The 21,657-nt window shown below is 43.3% G+C and overlaps 1 protein-coding gene across 2 annotated transcripts in view; it reads left to right on the top strand.

The window, feature by feature from the left end:
• Window positions 1-21,657, top strand: part of BCL2 (BCL2 apoptosis regulator) — an 85,494-nt gene that overhangs the window by 6,391 nt on the left and 57,446 nt on the right. The window contains exon 2 of one of the 2 annotated variants that reach the window (XM_065753144.1): window positions 1,576-1,969. The exons of the other annotated variant lie outside the window; for it this stretch is intronic. Coding sequence (XP_065609216.1) covers window positions 1,576-1,590 — 15 coding nt within the window. The 3' untranslated portion in view covers window positions 1,591-1,969. Of the gene's footprint in view, window positions 1-1,575; window positions 1,970-21,657 lie in introns of those variants that run through there. 2 annotated transcript variants of the gene reach the window in all.

The raw sequence follows: 21,657 nt of genomic DNA, 5'->3' as shown, positions 1-21,657 counted from the left end.
CAGTGCTGGATCCCCATGAGAAGGCCACTGGATCACGCAGTGGTGGGAAGCAGAGCTTGGGCCTGGCCCTGGGTGGAGCTGCCCTGCTGGCATAGCGGTGCTGTCAGGAGCATCCTGCAACAGCCTCCAGGAGAGCTGCTAATGAGCTCCTGCTTATTCCTGGTCCCACCGAACTGCATGGGGCCAGACCCTGCCTGTGGCTGTGCTCCTTCTCGCCCTTCACTGGGTGGAGCACAGCTCTGATCATTTGGGTTTTGTCTTAATGTATGTACAAGTGCCTCATGGCAGCTTGTACCTGGTGACCTGGCAATGGTGATAACACGTGTTCCTCAGCTGCAGCAAAATACTGATTATTTCTGAGGGCAGAGCTGGCCTGCTTTATTTTCCATTTCATATATAATAATAGGATGGTTGAAGGTGTGCGGTGCCATAAATCTTCTCTTCCGCAGATAGATAGCATCCAGGCCTTCTTGGCAAACACAAATGCTGATGACAGATTTGAGGGATTTTTATTTTACTCTGGCTTTCAGTTTCATTAACAGTCTGATGGCTTTTCTATTTTTTTCTTCTTTTCTCTCTTTTTTTTTTTTTTGGCTCTTGAAAGACTGTGTAACCAGATAACTTTTCCAAATGCATCTAAAAGTCTGGAATTTATTTTCTGTTATTTCATACTAATGCTGGTTTGCTTTTCCAGCGATTGCCTATTGGTAGGCTTAGCTAAATTCCCCTCACTGGAAAGTTCTTTGCAGGTTTCAGGATCTTACAGCTAATGAGTAAGAAAGCAAACCTGATTTTAGAAAGTGTTGCCATTGACTTCAATAGGAACAGGAAGAGGCACTTAATTGGACAATTGTAGTTGTGTTTACTTTGTATATGCGGCAAGAAAAATAAGATCAAATGGAAAAGCCACAAGTTTTTAAGTAACATTAAAAAAAATAGTCTTTTCTGCGATGCATGGTTAACTTTTGGTAGCTGTTTCCATGGGAGAGCTTTGGAGGGGAAGTACTAAGCTGGGTTAAAGGAAGGTTTAAGTATTCTTAAGGGTGAGAGGAATGTCTGAACTCCAGTTTAAATAATACTCCTTTGAAGGGCAGTCGTACACCTTGATGAAATGGGATAAATTTAACTTTAGCTGGTGAAATTGGATCACTAAATGCTGAGGGTAGGCCTTTCTCCAGGGCATGTTATTTCATAGTTATCTATTAGTTATGCGTGCCACACCACTGGATTTACTCCCGCACTGACCTGTTAAGGATCTGCTATTTAGAGGAAACAGTCAACATCTTTCAGTGCGTACATAATTTTATTGCTATTTTATTTAACGAGTAACCAAACGGATAATTCCATTTTGCTATCTGCAAAGCCAACTCGGAGGGCTTTGGGGTACTTCAGTGAATCATTTAAGTATGTGTGCCAGCTACAGTCAAGAAGAAAAAGTCCCAGTTTTCCCCGTGTGGTGATGCAGAGGCTGTCACCTGGTTGTTAGAGAATGCTGCTGAGAGTCAAAACTCACGTTGCTAGCACCGAGTGAACTGTTTGACCTGGGACAGATCGTTAAGGGCTCTTTTTTTTCAGTCAGCCCAGCTATGAAATGAGTGATCTTGCTAGAATGCATTGTTGCAGGTTTGGGAAATATGGCGTTAAACACCATAGTATGAGTTGGGCTGATGCTTTTTAGTTGTGGGGAGAGAAAGTCATACAAGATAAGATATTGAACAGAATACCTGCCATGGTAACTTTGGGCTTCAAATAATATTTTAATCAATATAATTGGGATAACAGCATTCAAATCGGATAGCATTGAATGTTGTCATTGCTGGAGCTCACTAGCCTAGGAAAGACCAAGTGAGTTCAGTGGTGAGAGTTCCTGGTGATGAAGTTTGACCAAAGAGGCAAGGAAGAAGAAAGAAGGAAAAATGAAATGGAACTTAGACTTATTTTTTTTCCAATCTGCTGTTTGGATGTGTGTTTGGAGTGTTTGTGAAGCAACAGATTAAAAAGATCTGTTTCAGCTGTTGGTCTGTAGTTTCTATTCGGAAAAAGGACAAACAACATGAGGAATGGCAATTTACAACTTTGGTTCTTTTTTCCTCTGTGTATCAGCACAGTTCATCAGGCATTTTATGGAGGAAATTTTCTTTCCTTTTCCATTCTCAAAAAATGTTCCTGTAACAGCAGCTATAGCACTTCAGAGAAAGCAGCAATAAGCTACGCTGCATACAGAGATGCAAAGTGCCTTTGTGCACACCTGTCCTTTTGCTTCCTTTTGCAAGCCTCAGTAAGTGTTGAGATATAAGCAGAAAAAAAAACAGAACTTGTTTTTTGTTTTAAACAATCAAAACTTTGGGTTTGACCATGGTCTTAAGCTATCCTTCTGAATTGAAGCTTATGAGGCAAAATTCCTATTGCGTGTTCTGGGGTGACCTCCTTGAGTCCTTGGGGAGTCAGGACAGGTCCTGGGACTAGAGGCTGATAAAACGCCTCTTTCTGCGGCACCAGGAGTCCTATGTTGTGTCTTCAGGAAGGAGTAGCTTTTGTTGATGTCTTTTAAGACAAACTTACTTAAGAACTTAAGAAAACTCAACATATAGTCAGAGTGTGCAATATAAGATGTAGGAGAAGACCCTATTTCTTGTCTTCTTTTCTAGGTAAAAAAGGAGAATTAAAAATTATTCAAGGGAGAATTCTTATGCAGTAGTAAATGTGTTGGCATTTCACTTAGCAAAATAAGATGATCAGTGTTCAGTCATCAGTAAAATTTCTTGACTGTTAACATTTGTGTGGCTCGAGTAATATACAGCATTGAAAAAACTGAAGAAGACTCCCTCATTAATAAGGAAAGTCAGTCCTCAGCTGTGCTCCAAGTGTCTGCAAATTTCAGTTCAGTTAGAGACATCCAAAGACCCCTCACTGAAGTCATCTAGCAAATCACACTAAATTACGATGTCTAAATACCTAATCCCACTCTGCTGATTGATGCGAAAGGTTCCAGATATAATCCAGAAGGAGACCTAGCATGCGTCCCATTTCTCTCTCCCTGTAGTTCAGGCCCTTCTTTTCAGAGTAAATCCTCATCAGCCTTTGGGAGAGGCTCAAGGTCCCTCTGGAATAAGCTTCCTATGGTCACGATCCATGCCAGATCAGTTGGACAGGAGCTCTTCTATTCAGCTGCGTGGCACAGGTTCTCAAATTCTAGTTTGGCCTGTTCCCTTCTTCCTTGCCCAGACCCACTCACACACAGCAATAAATAGCAGCATCACTCTGAAGCCTGCAGAGGGAAATGCGTTCCTCATTTCCAGCTGGAATGCAGCAGCAGGCCACACCGGGAGGGGAGGAAATGACACCCCCCATCAAATTGTCAGGTGGCAATCAGGCTGCAAATAAATGACTAAACCTGGAGTGCACTCATGCTTCTGCAGTAGCTCATGGCTATCTGCAAAAGGTCCTGCAGTAAAAGGATCACCTGCTTGGCTCTGGAGTGAGTGCATGGCATCTTGGCCCCATTGCGGCTGACAGATCTATTTTTCCAGTGTGGTAAAGTTCCCTTCCAGGACACAGTGGTGTCCAGTGTCATACAGGACATGGGCAGACCCTCCATTCCGCGTGCTACAAGTGGTGGGAAAACCCACTGAGTCATTTCTTTGTACCTTTCTTTTTAACTTCTAAGGGTGGTTGTTTCACTAGGATGTTGTATATTTATTTTGCCATCGATGGGGAAATCTTTTTGCTTTTTTTTTTTTACTTTTTTTCTTTTTCCAACCTAGAGAGAAGGATGTTTGGGTGTATGGTAACACATCCTGCAGGCTGGGGCTGTTGTGACAGTTCAGTGGGCTGAGTGAAGACACAGCGTTGGCATGCCGTTACACTGTGTAAATGGGCTTAGGGTCTGTTTTAGAAAGCTCTTTCTTTTTCCCTTCTCTGCTGCCTTCTCTGCCCCCTGCAGACACAAATACATCATTCTCACAAATGAAACTCTTTAATTTTAATAACTGGCCTAGAGCTAAAACTGACAGTGAGAGAGGAGCTGTTTGGTTTGCCATCACTGACAGCTGAAATAAACTACCTGTTCCCTTGGAAGCAACGGACAACCAGCATTTGTTTTTAAGGACATTTTGATCCCTAAAGAAAGACCTCTCACAAAAATGGCCGAAACCAGGGCAATTTGATGCTATTGGCTGCTGTCAGAAGCAAAGCCCTGAGGGAGCTGGAGGAACATAGTGTGTAGAGGTCCCATTTCTCTATCCCTGTAGTTCAGGCCCTTCTTTTCAGAGAAAATCCTCATCAGCCTTCAGGAGAGGCTCAAGATCTCTCCGGAATAAATGTCCTACGGTCAAGATCCATGCCAGGTCAGTTGGACAGGAGCTCTTCTGTGCAGCTGAGTGGCCCAGGTTCTCAGTGTATAATGCTGTGGCAGCAGGGAGTGAGTGACGCATTAGATATGAAATAACTTTTCAGTGACTAGCTTTACCTCTGGCTCCGTAAGCAAGTCATCCTTCTTATTTTGCCAGTTCTCAGAAACACATGGCAGCGCTCCCATTTCCTCTTCTCCTCCCTCAAGGCCTGCCACCCATTTTATTTTTATTTTTCGCTCCCGGGGCCATTAGACAACATGCAAATTATTGTTAATAGGGCCAGAACAATGCTGTGTTCCCAACGGGATAGATAAGGGTCAAAGCCATCGTGTGCCAGCCCTCAGCATGTTACTAATTCTGACCATTTCTGCCCAGAGGTCAGGCTGGAGGTGGCTGCCGGCCTCCCGCTGCTTTCCTGCTCCTGCAGCTTTCCTGCTCCTGAAGTTTCTTTGCAGCTGGGCCTAGCAGCCAAGCCCACAGGTGGTCTGGGCGAGGCACGAGAGGATGCTGTGCTCTGCACCTCCCTCTTGTGCCCCAGATCCTCCTCCTGGAGATCCTAGGAGCACCTACAGTGGGCATTGCCATCAGCCCCTGGCCTTGGATTAGTTCCCAGCTCTGCCTTTGCTTTTAAGCCACGGGCTCATGTCAGGGAGGCAGTTAGGGAGGGGTTCTGCAAGGTTCATTTTGTAGGTGGCTCTAACTGTACTTCAAAGTGAATAGACTAGAAGGGAGGATGGAGAAGGGAGAGTGCTGGGAGTCCCCGTGGAGGCTGGACTACAGGTCTCTCGGCTTTCTGGAGGAGCTGGCATCCCACTGGTGTTTTGCTTTTGGAAATGCCAGGTGCCTGAAGTCATAGCTTAAGCCCTGGTTTGGGTGGATGAATTAAGTGAAAAAGGACGCTGTGTGTTTTATAAGGTACTTAAAGTAGTAGTTTGGGTCTTTTATTCCGTTATTTTCCCCCTCTTTTTGACCTTGCCAGGAATTCTGCTAGATCCCCAATGTTGCAAACACAGATGTGCTTACCTTTAAAACATAGCAGGAGCCTTGCTGAAGTCATTGACTTCCAGGGGAGCAGGATCAGAGGACAGAAGCAGAAAGTGAAAGTCTTGAAAAACAAAAATGCAGCAGAGAAGCCTCCTCTTTTTTCCAAATTGAGTATAATGCAAAAAGTAAACAGTTGGCACAAATGACTAATGCAGGTTTGTCAGGGGGTGAGCAAAAACATGCTGAATCCAACAGCATGTTTTGCTATGAGTTTTATGGGGTTTACATCAGACCTGTTGCAAGACAGGCAAATTTTTTTTTCCTACAGAAAAATGTCATTTAAAAAAATGTGGAAAATTCTCCTGTTCTACCTCCTACATGTTTCTATTGTCAAACAGTCACTGATCTTATTTTAGACTTGACCTTAATGTTCTTTCCACAGCACACAGGCTGAATGACATGTTATTCAAGTTCTCAGACAATATTATGATATATCTACTGTTATATTTAGCTGTAACTTTCATTCTCCTTATAAACAAACCCACCTAAAACAACCACCACCTATCCAGGGAAAGTGTTTCCATTCCCTTCGGTTTAATTTGGACAAATTTGGCATGAAAACATTCAATAGTTCCATAATAACCTTTGCAACAGGATGCCTGCTGTGCTGACATGCAGGTCCAGAGTAACTTGTACCATGTGCCAGGAAATTGCATTCTTAAGAAAAATCTAGACATAAATTTTGAACAATCAACACTTAAATTTGGAGAAGTCTGACATAAGTTGTAATCTGCCTCATGGGTTTTTGCTTTAATAGCTTTTTACTTTCTGAGCTGTGCCTCTCAGCCCTTTGTATAGGTAGGCTGTGCCTCTCTGGGCTGAGCCAGGAAGAGATGAGAAGAGATAAAGTAGAATCATAGAAAAATTAATGTTGGAAAAGAACTCTGAGATCATGTAGTCCAACAGTCAGCCCATCCCCACCATGCCCACTAACCATGTCCCCTCATGCTACATGTACACAGTTCTTGAAGAGCTCCAGGAACAGTGACACCACCACCTCCATGGGCAGCCTGTTTCAATGCCTCACCACTCTTTTGGAGAAGAAATTTTTCCTCATATCCAACCTGAACCTCCCCTGGTGCAGATCCCTGCAGAACCAGCTGTCCCACATCAGCCGGGGGCACCCTTCACCCTGGGGTAAATGCATTTGATGACATATGGGGAAATCAAACAGCAGATTAGCTTCAGGATGAGAAAGTTTTCCCTGCCTTGAGGTGTCTGCTCTCATCTCACTGTAAGTGGAATGAGAAAACAGTCAATGCAGCAAGTCCTTATCAAGGCTCAGTGGCTTGTGAAACTCTGCTAAGACCCTCTTGAAAAACCCAACTACTAAATTAAGTCCTCTTTGCTAAAGGACTTAATTTAGTAGTTGGGTAGAGATAGTGATAGGAGGATGGTTGGACTAGATGATCTTATAGGTCCTTTCCAACCTTATGAACTTATGAACTTATGAAATGTGCTGAATATTGCATCAGCAAAACAGGGGTGGTTGTCCAAGGCTTCAGTTGCATCTGTGAGTTTTGCCTCTAGGAGACTGTAGGGAAAAGTGGCAAAACACACACAGCTTGTTGGGAAAGAAAAACCCCTGTATTTTTCCTGATGAGTCCAGTAAAGCAAGTGGACAGTGTCATTGGCAAAATGCTAAATGGGATCCTGGGAGGAGGCTGGAACTGGGAGGGGATGTTCCATCAATGTGAACAGACTGGGAAACCGTGTGAACCGAACCCCATCAGGAGAAGCTCACTAAAACTTCAGCCAGGAAAAATTACACAGCTCTATAAATAGCTGAATTGAATACATTTGTGTGTGTGTATGGATGCACACATGCATCTATGAGGTCATGCGCATAAAAGAAATACAGTAGTACTTCGTGTGTTGTTTTCTTTCTAAGTAGTGGAAAATGTTTTAATGACTTTTTTTTTTTTCCTAGAGACAGTACATTATGTTCTGTCCTTAGGGCCAAAAGCACAAAGTGCCTATTTTCATGAGGAATCCTACAGAAGGAGGAAGGGAAAGTATTATGCAGTGCAAAGAGGGTATAGTAGCCATTCCACAGTGATTACACATCCAAGCAAAGGCTGCACTAGAAAACTCAAAAATATATTAGAAGCGGAAAGTACGATGTGTGAAGTGTTTCCTATTCCCTCCCCACATTTACAACGACTGAGAATACATAGAGGTTGTCACAGAGTTTATATTTAACCCCTTATATTTGATAATAAGGCAGTACTTCTGTGGTAGGCAGCCAACATGCTATGCACGCATGCTGAGCAGATTGAGGACTTCCTGTGCTTATTAATTTTGCTCCCTTGCAACTTTCAGTTGATTTTCAGTATGTTAAAATCGTCTGGTCAGACACAAAACAGAAGTGGCTGAAAGTGCGAAGCCATAGGCAGTCAGGAATTAACATAGCTAACGTGAATCCCAGCCTGAATAGCTCCTGAATTCAAGTATAGAACAGATTTTAGTTTTGCCCTAGTAGACTGTGATCCAAGGTTTGACTCTCCCACATTTTAATACCTTTCATTCATCCTGTGATGGCCAAGTGATGAATGAAATCAGTCTTCTGAAACAAAAAGGCTCTTTTCTGTACAGAATTCCAATGAATTAACGGATTGGTAGAGTTGTTCGATTTAATTCAAGAGCAAGATGCAGTCTGGGGTGTAATGCCCTCATACCACAAGGGAGTTAATTTTGAATTTGAGTCTCCTTTGCTGCCTTGTTTTAGCATTTATGGTACCCTTTGTGGCTTGGTAAGTGATGTAATGGACATTAAATCAGGATGACCAGCAGAAACATCTGTCAGTGCATGTGAACATTTGATGTACGACCCAAGGGCCCAGTGCGGCACTCAGTGTCTTGGCAAAGAGGTTCTGGACGTCAGCGTCACCAGGGGTCGCAGAGCCACATGCTGGAGGGGCTACGTGCTGTCTCCCCTATGCTGTTAGCGCATAACAGAGTGTGTGACCTGGCTGCTTCCTCCCTGATGTATCACTTGGGAACATGTCCCTCCAGTCATTCGTGCTGGGCAGAACTCAGCCCAGCGCTAAGATTTGGTGCACAGCATCAGCAGCAGTGCTGTGGTTCCTCTCTAGGAAGCCTCAGCTGGTCTTTGTGTGATGCGTGGGCCTGTGCTTGTCCTCTGAAGAGCAGGGGAGGTTTGCAGAGGTAGCTGGTGTCATTCTGGGTAGCTGCGTAGACTGAGATTCATAGTCCAGTTGAAAACGTCAAAATGTCAGCTTTGGTTTTCTGTGCTCAGAGGAGGCATTCCTTAGGCTCAGGCTATTCTGGTTCTGTTTTCATTCAAAATCATGTTGTTGTCATGTTCTTGCTTGAATTTGTAATTTTCTGTTCCTATTCACGAACCTAATTAGGTCCATGTCCCTATGTATTTTTTTTTTAATGAGATTCATGTGGGAAGTTAGTAGTATCTAGCGAAGTAAAATGTGCAAATTAGTGAATATGTACCTCCTCCACAGAAATGGGCAGCAAATATCTGAAAAAGCATGCTGCAGGGGAAGTGTGAAGCAACATGAGCGATGCCTGGCTCACGGGCAGCATGCTAGGGTCACTTGTTCTTTTTGGCAAGGTCTTTGGTGTGAGGGCAGCAGGCATGCGAAGCACCCAAGGAACAGGCAGGAGGGCACAAATCTACATCCTTCCTTCTTGCTTCTTCTCCCATGGGCATTTCAGTACAGCAGAGCGGTGTAGGGGCTCACAACCCCCCGGCCCCATCCTTCCCAAGAAAGATTTTGCTTCACCACACTAAGCTAGAGGGGAGCTGTTTCCATTTGCAGTGCATTCTAGCTGTTAGAAACATGATCATTTTCAGAAAAATAGGCATATTTGAGTATTTTACTTCTTTTTAATCACTTCAAGGTGCTGCACGCTTATAATTTACTTCAAAAGGAGTCTTTTGTCAGTTGTGAATAAGTACACGAAGTAGCGAAGTGTAGACATCTTATTTCCACGGCTGTTCAAAAGAGAGCTGGCAGCATCCTTTTCTTTTTTATTGTTATTATTTTTTTTAAATGATGAATATAATCTAGACTTTGGAAGTAAGTTAAGTATTCCCAAGTTACTCGGATTTTTTGAGCTGAAATGCAAGCCTTTCAAGAATGCAGTGTGAGCTCCATTCATTTGAAATAGATTTAGGAAAAAAAGAAAAATAAATACAAGCTGAAATATTTTCTCTCTTTAAAAAAGATACTACCAAATTTAAAAAAAAAGAAAAAAGAAAAATCATAATTGGCTGGATTCATTCACAGTAAAAATGCCAAAACGTGATTATTCTAAATGAGAAGCCTGAGGAAAGAAGCCACCCCTTGTCACCCAGGCAGATGTATGCACACGCACCATACGTGCACCATTTGGTTTCTGCAGAGCATGCTGTCAAGTGAATGCTGCCGTGGTCCTTGTTTAATCGGTTTGCTCTTCTATTTGCGCGCTGTTTTATATAAAAGGAAGGCTGCTTGTAAAGTCAAGCTTTTTAATAATTCATCCGAAAATGATTAGAGTTCAAGGGGAAAGTTTTTCCTTTAAATGACTGAGCCAAGTAGGGAAAGAAAGCAGGGAGAGCAGAGGATGAAATTAATTTCTGCCTACGGTATGTATTGTATATTTAAATGCCTCATTCAGACTTAAAAATTAGGCTTAAATGGAACGTCGGTAGTTATAATCTGTATTTGGGTCCTCCTACTGTTGGCAAATTCATTCTGAATCTCCACAGATGCTGCCCTGTGCAAGAAGATAAGAAAGACAATTTTTGTCCTTGCACGTGCTGCATCTTCCCAGAGCAGGGTGAAAAATTCCATTTGGGACTCATGACCTTTTTCTTGCCAGCTGTGATTTAATCCTCTGTGCCCTGCCAAGTTCCCTGGCAGCACCCTGCCATTATGTGCAGCTCTGTGTGGGATGCGCTGCTCAGTGCCAGCAGGGCTGGCACCAGGTGCAGCAGGATGTCTGCTCTGCTGCCTGGTGAGTGGTGATGCCATGCTGCTACCAGCTTAAACAAGTGAAGCAACACTTACTGTTTTGGTGGTGTTGATGTTGAGGGGCTGATGGGTGGGCGTGACGTGGCACCAGCAGCTCCCGGTGAAGCTCAGCTTCAGCTCTGTGTGGTTGCGCCTGTGCTCTGGGACAGTGCCTGCCATGGGCTTCTTACTTCATATTTTCCCTCCTTTCTCTTGTGCAACAAAGCAGCTACCAAAGGCTTGGATTCAGCAGTGTTTTTGACTCGGAGCTTCCCTTTGAAGCCCCTGTCAACACTTGCCCAACATTCAGCTAAAACAGTGAAATCAATAGGGCTTGAGGACTCTGAAGCAGGGATGGGAGCATGGGCATTGTGTTGCCTCTGGTCTCCACAACTGTCCACACTGCCTCAAAAAAAGCCTCTTTCTATTAATGAGAGCATGTCCTTCAGCTCCTTTGCTTTCCAGAAGCAGTCTAACAAGCTGCAAGCTGCATTGCTAGTAATTGCTGGGTTCTGGTTTTGCAAGTGCTACTCAGTGCTCGTGTGGTGGGAAGCAAACACCTTACTGCTCCAGAGAGGCTTAGCTGGGACTGTCTGCACTTCCCCTGTGCTAAGCGTGTCTATTTGTGTGTGCATAGCATGCAAACCGTCCTTTGGGATGCTGCTTTGCCTTCTGCTTCATCTAAGCCACACTTGGCTGCGCAGTGTTGTCAGAGGCGCTCCAGAGTGAGGATGCCACTTGGGCATGACAGAAGCAGAAGGTGATAGAGGCATGAAGAAGAACAAAGGTCAAACAGCACCCTGTGGCCAGCAGATTTTAGGGTATTTATAGGCCAACACTTGCAAGTATAGTCAGCAATGCCTTGGTTATGAGAATATGTTGTTTAATTTTTTGAGCAGCAACAGCCTTAAGGCATGCCCCTGGTACCATATTGTCTGGATCAAATCTAAGCTGTGGGTGTATTGGCATGGGAAGGAGCTCGGTAAGCACCAGAAGCATAATTGGAACATATCCACTCTGAGGGAAAGGTCGTCGTTAGTGACAGAAGGATCGTAGACCTGATGGGGCTCCTGGTTTCCTCAAGGAGTGTGCAAGGGACAGCTGGCTGTGTCCTGCAAGCAAATAAATAGTTTGATGCTAGGTATGGTACCAGTAGATGGTGCTGAAGAATGGGTTGCACAGTTCCTGGGATTTGTGAGGACTCATTAGGACTTATTCTTTGGGGGCTCCTTGCACACCGGTTCTTGTTCAGAGGTCGTATTGCCAGCTGGGCACAACCCAGACCCAAAGGCCTGAGCCCAACACATTACTGAGTATACTGCATCTTCAGTTTCTCCCGTTGAATGGAGGTGCTTTGCGCTTCAAAATTGTTACTATTGCTAGTATAGCATTCCCTGATCGTAAGCATACTCTGAACTGCTTACTCACTGGCAGTAAACAGTATTATTGTAATGGCTTATCGTAACACCCAACAGCTGCTCACTTTCAGGGAAAGGCCAGTGTTTATTGACCTCCCTCAATTGCCTCTGCACTCTTCTGTCATGTACTGCTTTTGTCTTGGAAGGTCTGCTGCTCTTGCGGGCATGAGCCCAGCCTCACGGGACTCTCACTTGACCCTGGGACACTTTGAAGCAGATCTGAAGCCATCCTTTTTCACCTTGTCTTGTGTCCTACTTGCTTTAGGACAGAAGTCCTGGGGTTTGTAGTGGAGTAAGCTACCAGTGTAGTGTTTTCTGTTTGAGGTAGTGAACCACGAGTATGAGGAAAAAAAAAAAAGAATTTAAAATTGTTTCATGAAAAAATGGCTTCTCATTTTGTAAGTTCAACTACAAGTGATTTTCCACCTTCAGCTTTATGTACTTTTAATTTTCAGTCTAAATCAGGCCACAGGAAAGGGATGGTCTATCTTTAAAGAAACAATAAGGCTGATTGCGTTCCTCAGATTCATGGAAAACAGCTGTGGTTGTATCAGTAGCTCTCAGGCTTTCTTCCTTGCTAGCATACAAGATTTGGGTGCAAGCTGGATAATTCTACTGTGTGGGAGTCAAAGGAGAGGGCTTGTAAAACTGGTTGGTGAAATTACTAGCAGAGCTCCAGAGGTGTGTTGGTGGTTTTAGACGTGTGCAAACCAGGGGAAGCAGACAGGAAGAAAGGTATCCCACATCCTCCCAATACAACTAATGGACCTCACTGGATTTTTGTGGACAGAGTCCTCCTTGCACAGACAAATGAATACGTTTTTTTTTTACATTTGTTTTCACTGCTATGGATTTGTAAAGAAAGATTTCTTTAGGTCATAATTACAATTCCTTTCATTGAAATGAAGCCTTACCCATACTCATGCAACTTACGGGAGGCAATTCTTGTGCATTTACTACACATTCACAGGTCTTTGCCAGATGTTTTGAAGTAAAGTGCGTTATCTCCATTGAAATGGGAGAAGGCACAAGAGAGACAAAAGTAGGAAAAGAAAATAGCATCCCGTGGGAATTGTACTTCGGTATGTCTTCTTGCTCTTTCTTGTGCAATATGCTTTTAGAATTAAATTTAGAAAACATGACACCAATTTTCATGGGCTTGTTTGCCTGTCGTTTTTTTTTTTTTTTTTACATGTAGACTGAACTTATTAGCTAAAAGAAATAGCCTATATTTTATGTGAGAATACCACTTTATGTGTTAAAATACATGATCATGATGGATTATGTGTACACAGAGTGATAATCCATAAAATTTGCCTGAGATGTGCTTGTATCCAAGCTGGAATGTGATGCCATAGGGAGAGCTCCACATAAGTCTTGGGAAACCCACAGTGGCTCTGCCAGCAGACACTCTGCTTTTTTATTTTTAAGGCTTTGTAGTGGTGTTCTTCTGATTTGCCCGCAGCTTTTCATGCAGTTGATCCAAGGCAGTTAGCTGGTTTAACATCGGCTGTTTGAATTTGGTACCCAACAACCTGCATGTAGGTGGTTAACGTGTTGCAGGAGCCCATAGTTTCACATTTAGTGACACGTGTTTCACAGGATTTGTCTACTTGTGGGGTGCTTTTCAGAAAATGGTGTGGAGGAACAGCTATTCCTGAAGGAGTCTGTGAACTAGTAGTCTTCTTTTTGGAAAGAGGCCGTGTTGTTCTTATATATAGAGTACTACGGAATTGGTTTTGGCTAAAGAGAAGAAAGCACTCCTACAGTAGAGCAAGAAGGTCAGCTCATGGAGGGATTCAGAAATAGCTGCTCCTCAGCCATCCCTTGTGAATGCAAGCTCTATTCTTTCACTTTGCTCTGCGGTTGTGTTGCAAGGCTCAGTTTTGGGCTGAGTGGTATTTCGTTTGGATTGACAGTCAGCTGATGCTTTGATTATTTTTGCTGAAGACCTGTCTTCACAGTTTATGTTACCTAGTGGTTGCCTGAATGAGGACTTCAGAAACGTTTAGTTTGGCTGGCAAACTGAACGAGCTTTATTTAAAAAACCAAACAGGTACAGAAGGCTATTTGATGGTTGAAACTGTCAACAAATTATGTTGAATATATATTTTTGGCACAATCTTCGTTAGTTCCCCACTGCTTCAAAGAGCAATTTCAGAAATGAAGGTTGATTTGAGGATATTAAATGCACCAGGTTACAGGTGCTCGTATGTGAGGCACTGCAGTTTGCTGGGGTAGGTAGCTATTTACAGGTGATTCATGATGCCTAATTGTCATGATGCCTTCCTCCTGGCCAGGCTTTGATACCTGTGCAGAAGCCGAGGAGGCAGTAGTTTCATGGGACTGCGCAGGCTAAGCAGAGAACAGCAGCTGAGCCTACCTGGTGCTGCAATGGAGTAGATCCTGCAGGATGCATTTGTGCCCCAAAGACTGAGAGTACCTGTAGATCTTTTTGCAGAAAATGTGGATATTTCAGTACAGTTACTTTACATTACTCTTTGTCTCCCTGGGTTTGCAAGTTGGAGGCTTAAGCAACATTCTTGTTTATTGTTCCCTCTCTCACTTTCACATGACTTTTTATTGAAGGCCTGAGCACTTAGGCAGAGTGTTAGATTCAACATTCTTTTTAAATTAAATGTACTGCGGTGACCTAATCATACGTTAGCTGATTGACCACAGGAATGGGAACCACGATATTCTGTAATCTAGTTTAATGTTAATTCATTCTTTGACCTTGGGCAAGCGGTTTAATTTCTGCAGAAAGAGGATAACAATTCCTTTGAAATGTTGACAGTAAAGTGAAAAAATAAGCAATTTTTAATCTCTTCTGGTCAGGCATTCTCACTTTAGTAGGAACTCCAGAGCTTCTATTCGAATGTGTTAGGAGTCAAGGGATATAGTATGGGTTTCTGGCCCATCGAGGACTTCATGCACCTTCAAATACTGACCCTTGTACCCCAGCTTGTTGTTGCAAGCGTGGGCTTTTTGTGGGGGTGGAGGGATTCATCTCTGATCTCCAGGGCCATCTCGTTTGCCATCTTAGCTCTTATGGCATGTAGGTGATACATGGATGGAAATCTTACTTCCTTTTTGCACAGGGATGGGACGCTTCTTTCAATGCTTTTAGTTTTGAAATAGTATGTCGTTTTACTGAATAGTGATAATATTAATGAACTCAGCCCCATAGGGTTAAGTGTAGCAGTGGCTCCATTTGCTGCTAGTGGGTTTGCCTCTTGTGCTTTGCCTGAAATTATCCATGAAGTCCAAAGCAGTCAACTTGCTGCTTAACATCACAGCGACAAAACACCTTGTGACAGGAGAGCAACCTTTCACATTTTTCATTTTTCAGTTGTGTTTTTTAAACTTCGAAGTTCTGTTTATTTGGACTCCTGATATTTTCCAAACCACGTTTTTATTTGGTGGGAATAGCATTAACATGTATTAAGGGCAGAAAAGCCCGAGGAAATAGTGAAGTTATTCCCAGAATGTAAATAATTTCCTAAATTTTGAACTGTACAAGTCTGATGTGTTTTAAATGGCCTTCCAGAGTGCAAAATGAAACTTACTGCGCATTTAAGCAACAGTTTACTGAGGTGCTAGTTATTCCACTTGGCTATATTTAGGAGTCTGGGAAACAACAAAGAGAAAAAAAATAGCTAAACATTCTTGCAAAAAATTAAAGGAACAGTTTAAACTGGAAAATTGATGTCTACAGCAAAAAAATCACAGCTGCTAAATGTTACCAAATCATAATAGCTGTGACTGTTACATCCCAATCTTTCTGTAAGACATCTTCACCTACGTGAAGGCCCCCTGATTTAAACAGGTCTCTACAGCAGCATGGGGGCTGGTATTAGAGGATCCTGGTAAAACTGAATAGCTATTGTAAATCAAGGCCTGTTGTTGCATTCCTAAGGGTTAAGAAGTCACTTGGAGGGATGTATAGACAGGAGTGAAACATAGGACGTGTGAAGAAACTGTGGTACGGAGGCTTCAGGCTGGTAAAGTCTCAGCTGTAGACTGAGTCCAGTTTTGGAAAAAATCAGAGAGGGAGTCCAGAGGCTTCCGCCGTGGTCTTGGGGAACATATTCCACGGGGAAAATCAGAGCAAATTCCACTCACTTGGTCTGTGAAAGTGCAGAAAACTGAAGGAAGATAGGGTAAGTCTTGTGGCAGCCCCAGAGCCAGAAGGGTCCAAGAGCAGGATTGTCAAAGATGACAATTTTAGACAATTCCCCCTAGTGTAGTGGAGCTTGCACAGATATTGAGTAATGAAACAGTACAAATCATGTAGGTAAATGAACACAGCTTGTTTGCAGCAAACGAAGTAGGTAAAGTTGCTGGAGCCAGTATTTTGCACTCCCCCTTCTGATGTGATGTAACTTTTACCAACCTTTAAAATACTGATCATGAATGAGTCACTGTTTCCCAAGGGTTTTGGACAGCTGTTCCAGTTTACTGGTCTGGAATCTCACTTCAACCATCCAATCTCCCTGAACTGGAAGGGTGGGCTTGTGCTTGGCTCTTGGGCTTCTGCTCAGAGTGTGACCCCTCACTGCAAGCAGTGGTGAGGGGCACCCCTAATGAGATCCCTTGCTGCTCACTGGACCAATGTGGTTTTAAGTCTTGATAGCGCGAGGCTATTTTGTTAGCAGCTTTACTTTCCAAGTCTTTTCCCCTTCCAGCACCCCTAGGTACAGCTCTACTGGATCAGTTACCATCTGCTCCAGTGTTTGCATTTAGCCTGCAGGGCCCGTGATCTCAGAAATATTTCCTGTAAATGGAATCTCTCATGCCAGGGCTGTCAAACAATAGATATATAATTGGATAAAACCTAAACTGAAAACAACAAACAAGAAGAAGAAAACTACGTTGTGCCATACGCAGCACGTGAGGCCGTCCAAAATGGGATATACTCCTTGTTTATGTCTGAAGCTGCTCTAGTATGTCTCTTTTTATTCCCCGTTTCCATTCAACAAAATCGAATTAATGTAATAACTCAATTCCACTGAGCATTTTTTCCCTTCTTAATATCCAACCGGAGCAGCTTGTGATGTGTTAGCAGAACAGCATTATCTCCACAAGAAACGCAGGTACTGCGTTTTCAGTCCCAATCTTGCTCTTGGATACTAGATGGAGTCCTCCCGAAGGTGTCAAATCTTTCTCCTTCTCTGTGTTCCAATGGCCAGGGGCTAGGCTGGCCCCAGGGGAAATCAGCAGGTGAGTCATAAGCAACCCATGCCTTCGGTGAACCAGAGCCAACGCCAGTGTGCAGATGATTATTGTCATGTGCCACACAGTGGAAAAGCAAATGCAGGCTTGTGTTGGATGCTGCTCCCTGGGGCCTGCCTTCAAGAAGATGCAAGTGGTGGAAAACGTCCAATATGATGAATCTACACCTGAGCGTTAAAGGCAGTTCTGAGTAAACAAATCAGAACTTGATGGCTGTGATTTTCCCCTTGCTCATACTAGGAATTTTGTTCATCGTCACTGCAAGAACAAACTGTGTGAATCGTGACCGTGCCAGTTGTAATTAGCTTACAAATATATTTTCTGTTTTGTTGGAGGGACTGCAAATGCTGTACGCTAGTCATAGCTTCCAAAAGCTGCTCAGAAGTACACTGCAGAACATCAAAAAAGGAATTGAATTCAGCTTCAGTCAAGACCAGTAATTGGTTTTTATACTTAAAAAAAAAAAATCCCTAACCAAAAGCCGTTCATCTGTCTCTGGTAGATAAAAAAAGAAGCCCTGAGTTTGAATCTGAGTGCCCTCAAAGTAGTAACGGTAATCCTAATAAAGGGACTGATTTGTAAATTATTCCCAGCAGACTATGCCACCATGTTGTACTAACTTAGGCTTATTTATGATAAATGTAGTCTGAAGCACTGGATATATATACCTTGAATCCTTTTTAATTCCAACAGAAAAGGATTACATTTTATCGATGTAGCTTATCTCTTAGCATTCTGCCTCTTTTCTTACATCATTTTTTTTGAATGTTCAAAACATGCCCTTTTTCTTCTTGTCTTTCTACAATAGCAAGTGATGTCTAAATGAGTAATAAAATCCTGGTGCCGTTTTTGTCCATGGGGTATTTTACTGATTTCGACAGTGGCAACATTTCATTAGTAGTAGTTAAATGTAGACCCATAAATTCACCCTTCCTAAAAAAATATGACCTGGTGTTGGCTATTAGTTTCCATTTGCCTTTTACTTGAGCTGTAGGCTTGGTTGTTTGGAAAAAAGATTGGGTTTGATGTGCCTTCATTAAACAAATAAAGCGAGCCAGAAGCAATCAAAACTACATGTCAGTTCATGAAGAGTGAGCCTTGGTTTCTTTGTCTGGAAGATTAACGCTTCCTCGGGAGGACTGTAATAGGATTGATCCTCCCAGTGGCACTTCAAAGACACATGCTCCTGAAGATTTTTCCTGCGTCATATACAGTACCTCTGGAAGTTCAGCTTTTGCACTTGGAGGGAGACGATCTCCAGAGTCCTCTTTCTGTGCAGGGATCTACCTCCATTTGCTGGTAGAAGGCTGAGTGTAAAGCTCCTGCACCTGAAATCTGGTTCTTAGCCTTCATTTAAATGCCTCTGTACACAGATACATTTTTTATACAGAAATGTCTGTAAACTGTGATATCTATGGTCACAAAATTGCTGATGGTACCCTCCCGTGAATTTAGAGGTGTCTGGGACCTGATCCCTGCCACCAGAATTGTGTGTGCTTTTGTACCTCCAGTTGGTCTTGGATTGAAAACCAAAACAATATGATGCTGGCATGGAGACCTGGGCACTGTGTCCCATGTAACTCCCAAACTAATTCCAACATATCTTCTCGTCTTCCTGGTTCCCCTTGTCCTTCATTCTCACTGAGATGGGCAGTTGTAGAGTGAAGGATGGGAGACTGTCCTCCACCAGGGATGACAGCCTGTTTTCAGATGGCTAGGCTGCTTTCCATGGCAATGGAAACCTTGAAACCCTTTAGACTAAAGCCTGAGAAAGCCAGTTCCTGGTAAGTGCTCGCTGCTTATCTGCAGGAGGCAACCCTGTGCATTTAGAGAGAAGAGAGGAGTGGTATTATGTGGGAGAAGCTGAATCTCTGCACGTTCTGCTGTTTTGGCCCTATGGGTAGTAGGACCCTACCTGCCTGGGTCGGGCAGCTTTGAGGAGTAGAACTGTGGTGACCTAGCAAGTTCTGCCAGGTGCAGGGCTCTGAGATGGTCCCTCTTATTCTCTCTGTATACCCCACTGAGACCTGCTGTGCCTGTGTTCTGCCTCAGTGCTGCAGACTTCAGTCAGTTGGCTGAATCATAGGGTGAAACCCACTCTGCATGTCCCTGACAGACATCAAGGAAAGCGCCAGAAAGTCCCTGAGCACTTTGTTCATTTAGTTCTCGTTCTTCCGATGACAAGTTTTGCTCTCACACTGGTTGAAATGAATGGGATTAGACAGGACATACCAGTTATGATTTAATTTTTCACTTCAAATTTTTTGTCAACCTCTGTAATTCTATTGCCAGGATTTCTCATAAAGCATCTTGGTATGTTAGTTAATACATTTAAATCTACTTAAAAAGACTCTCTCTTGGGAGAAAATGGAGCCCTGCTTAACATTCCTTATTAGCTTGCTTAGGGGGGAAAAAACGGTTGTCCTTGCCATATTGGCTTACAAAGGGAGTTGCATTCTTACTCCATGTACTTTAGTAATTTGTAATCTTCCGCTCTAACTAGCTTATTTCCATGTTCTAGCGAGTCAGTCGTTTTAGTGTCTGCTTTGACTAATAATGTGGTGTGGCAGCGTAATTTCGATGACCACAAAATGAGCAAGCAAAAGTTGCAGACTAATTCTGGTACTTGGATGTACCCAAACAGATATTTCCCGCCTGCACCGCACCGCTTGCCAAGCCCCCAGCTAGCCAGCCAGCAACACCGAGCCTCTGGGCCCCTCTGGTCCCTTCTACATGGCGAGCAATTGCCAGTAAACATTAAACAAGTGATGGAAAGCACCCTTCGCTTTCCATCGCTTCGCTTTCGGGGAAGCGGGACTTGGCACTGGGAGCATGTTGAGGACTTTTTGCTTGGGCAGGATGGGATGAAGCTCTCTATTCTTTAACAAAAGCCCGAAGGGAAGAAGAGCTGGGTTGTTGGAGCACCCCAAGGTCAGTACCCTAGGAGGTGGCCAATGACATCGCCCAGGTGTGGCCCTGTGTGCAGCCATTGCCCTTGTGATGACAGGGAAGTGGACGGCATGTTGTTGACTTTTTCCATATCAGGGTTGTGCTCATGCCTCATTGCAATCCCATAAATTAATACTCTGCTCGCTATAAATTAACCACCATATTAAGTGCAAAGTCCAGAAATAAAAGGACATAAATACTTGCATTTGAAAGCTGTATTGTCGTCTGTAGATGTTTAAGTGGGGATTTTATCCTTTAGATTAGGAATACCACTTATCTCATCCTTCTGGTTATTTTCACTGTCCTTCTAACTTGGAGATAAATATTCCTTAATGGTTTTTTTATGTGTTTTATTTCTTTTTCCATGATGATCAGATCAGTTCTGACTAAAAATGAAGCCAATTATCAAGAACAATAAATAAAATAGAAGTGCACATTGCTCCTCCCGCACTGGAAGAAAGATCAGTAAGTTGAGACAAAACAAATCTAGTTGCCAAGTCTAAGTACCAAAGGCAGCAAGGAGAACTCAGGCCCCATCCTAATTAAAGAGATCTAAACACAATGAAAACACATTGTACTGATGTCATACGTTAAAATATTTATAATTGCACAAAAGGAATTGCAGCCTATTGAAACCATTTACAGAGCTCACCATTGCTGTGAGCTGAAGAGAGGAGTGACTGAAAGGGCTGGTTTCACTCAGACCTAAGCCCTGGGAAAGTTCTGCTGTTCCAGTTCCACCTATGAAGTCTGATGCCACCTTTCCACTTTGCTTTGTTACCTGCTGAATACAGGAGAGTGCTGTGCCATTACACCTGAGGACAAGAGATGGTTCTGCCCAGAATGGGCACTGCATTGCGTTCAGCAGCACTAGAGTCATTTCTATTGTCAAGATGCTGCCTGCAAGGTGAGGTCCCTTTGTGTCAGTCCTGCCAAAGGGAGGAGGGGACATCCAAAAAGGCAGGGAGTGGCCTCAGATAGGCTTGACAGGCTGAAGGTTTGGTTAGGCAGCAAGAAGTACTCTTGCCTGCCTGCTGTGGTAAACTAGTGGGAAAAACAGGTGTGTAGGATATTGCAGTCCAGGAAAAGCAGGGAGGAAATAGGATGATCCACAGCCATATGTATGGAGGTGTTGGAAATGCTGACAAGTCTGCCTCAACCACCTTGCTGAAGCTATGTGTAACAGGGAAGGTAGACAATAGTCAAGAGTGTCTCATAGTGCTCAATTGGCTGCTTAAACCTGACATTACCTGCATACATTTTGTAAACAGGAGCCCCAGTATGTGTTGCCACAGAAGCCTGCTGCTGATGTGTTCACTTATATTTTTTTAGTATGTAAATAGGTTTTTGGCTGGACATCATGTACTCACTGGAGTAGGAAATTTCTCAAGTGTGGCTTAATTTAATATCTTCCTTGTTTGTGCTTGTATTTCTTGGTATTGATTTCCACAGAATCATAGATTCGTTTGAGTTGGAAGGAACCCTTAAAGGCAATCTATTCCAACTCCCCTGCAATGATTGAGAACTCCTACAGCAAGATCATGTTGCTCAGAGACTCCTCCAGCCTGATCTTGAATGTCTCCAGGGATGGGGCTTCCACCACCCTTTTAGGCAACCTGTTCCAGTGCCTCACCATCCTCATTGGGAAAAGAACTTCTTCCTTATATCCAGTCTAAATGTCCTCTC

This window comes from Cyrtonyx montezumae, unplaced genomic scaffold (assembly GCF_038088225.1).
Source record: "Cyrtonyx montezumae isolate F1298 unplaced genomic scaffold, pur_monq_1.0 scaffold_8, whole genome shotgun sequence".
In the NCBI taxonomy this organism is placed as follows: domain Eukaryota; kingdom Metazoa; phylum Chordata; class Aves; order Galliformes; family Odontophoridae; genus Cyrtonyx; species Cyrtonyx montezumae.
The sequence above is the reverse complement of the archived record's forward strand: the minus strand, read 5'-3'. Positions and strand labels throughout refer to the sequence as shown.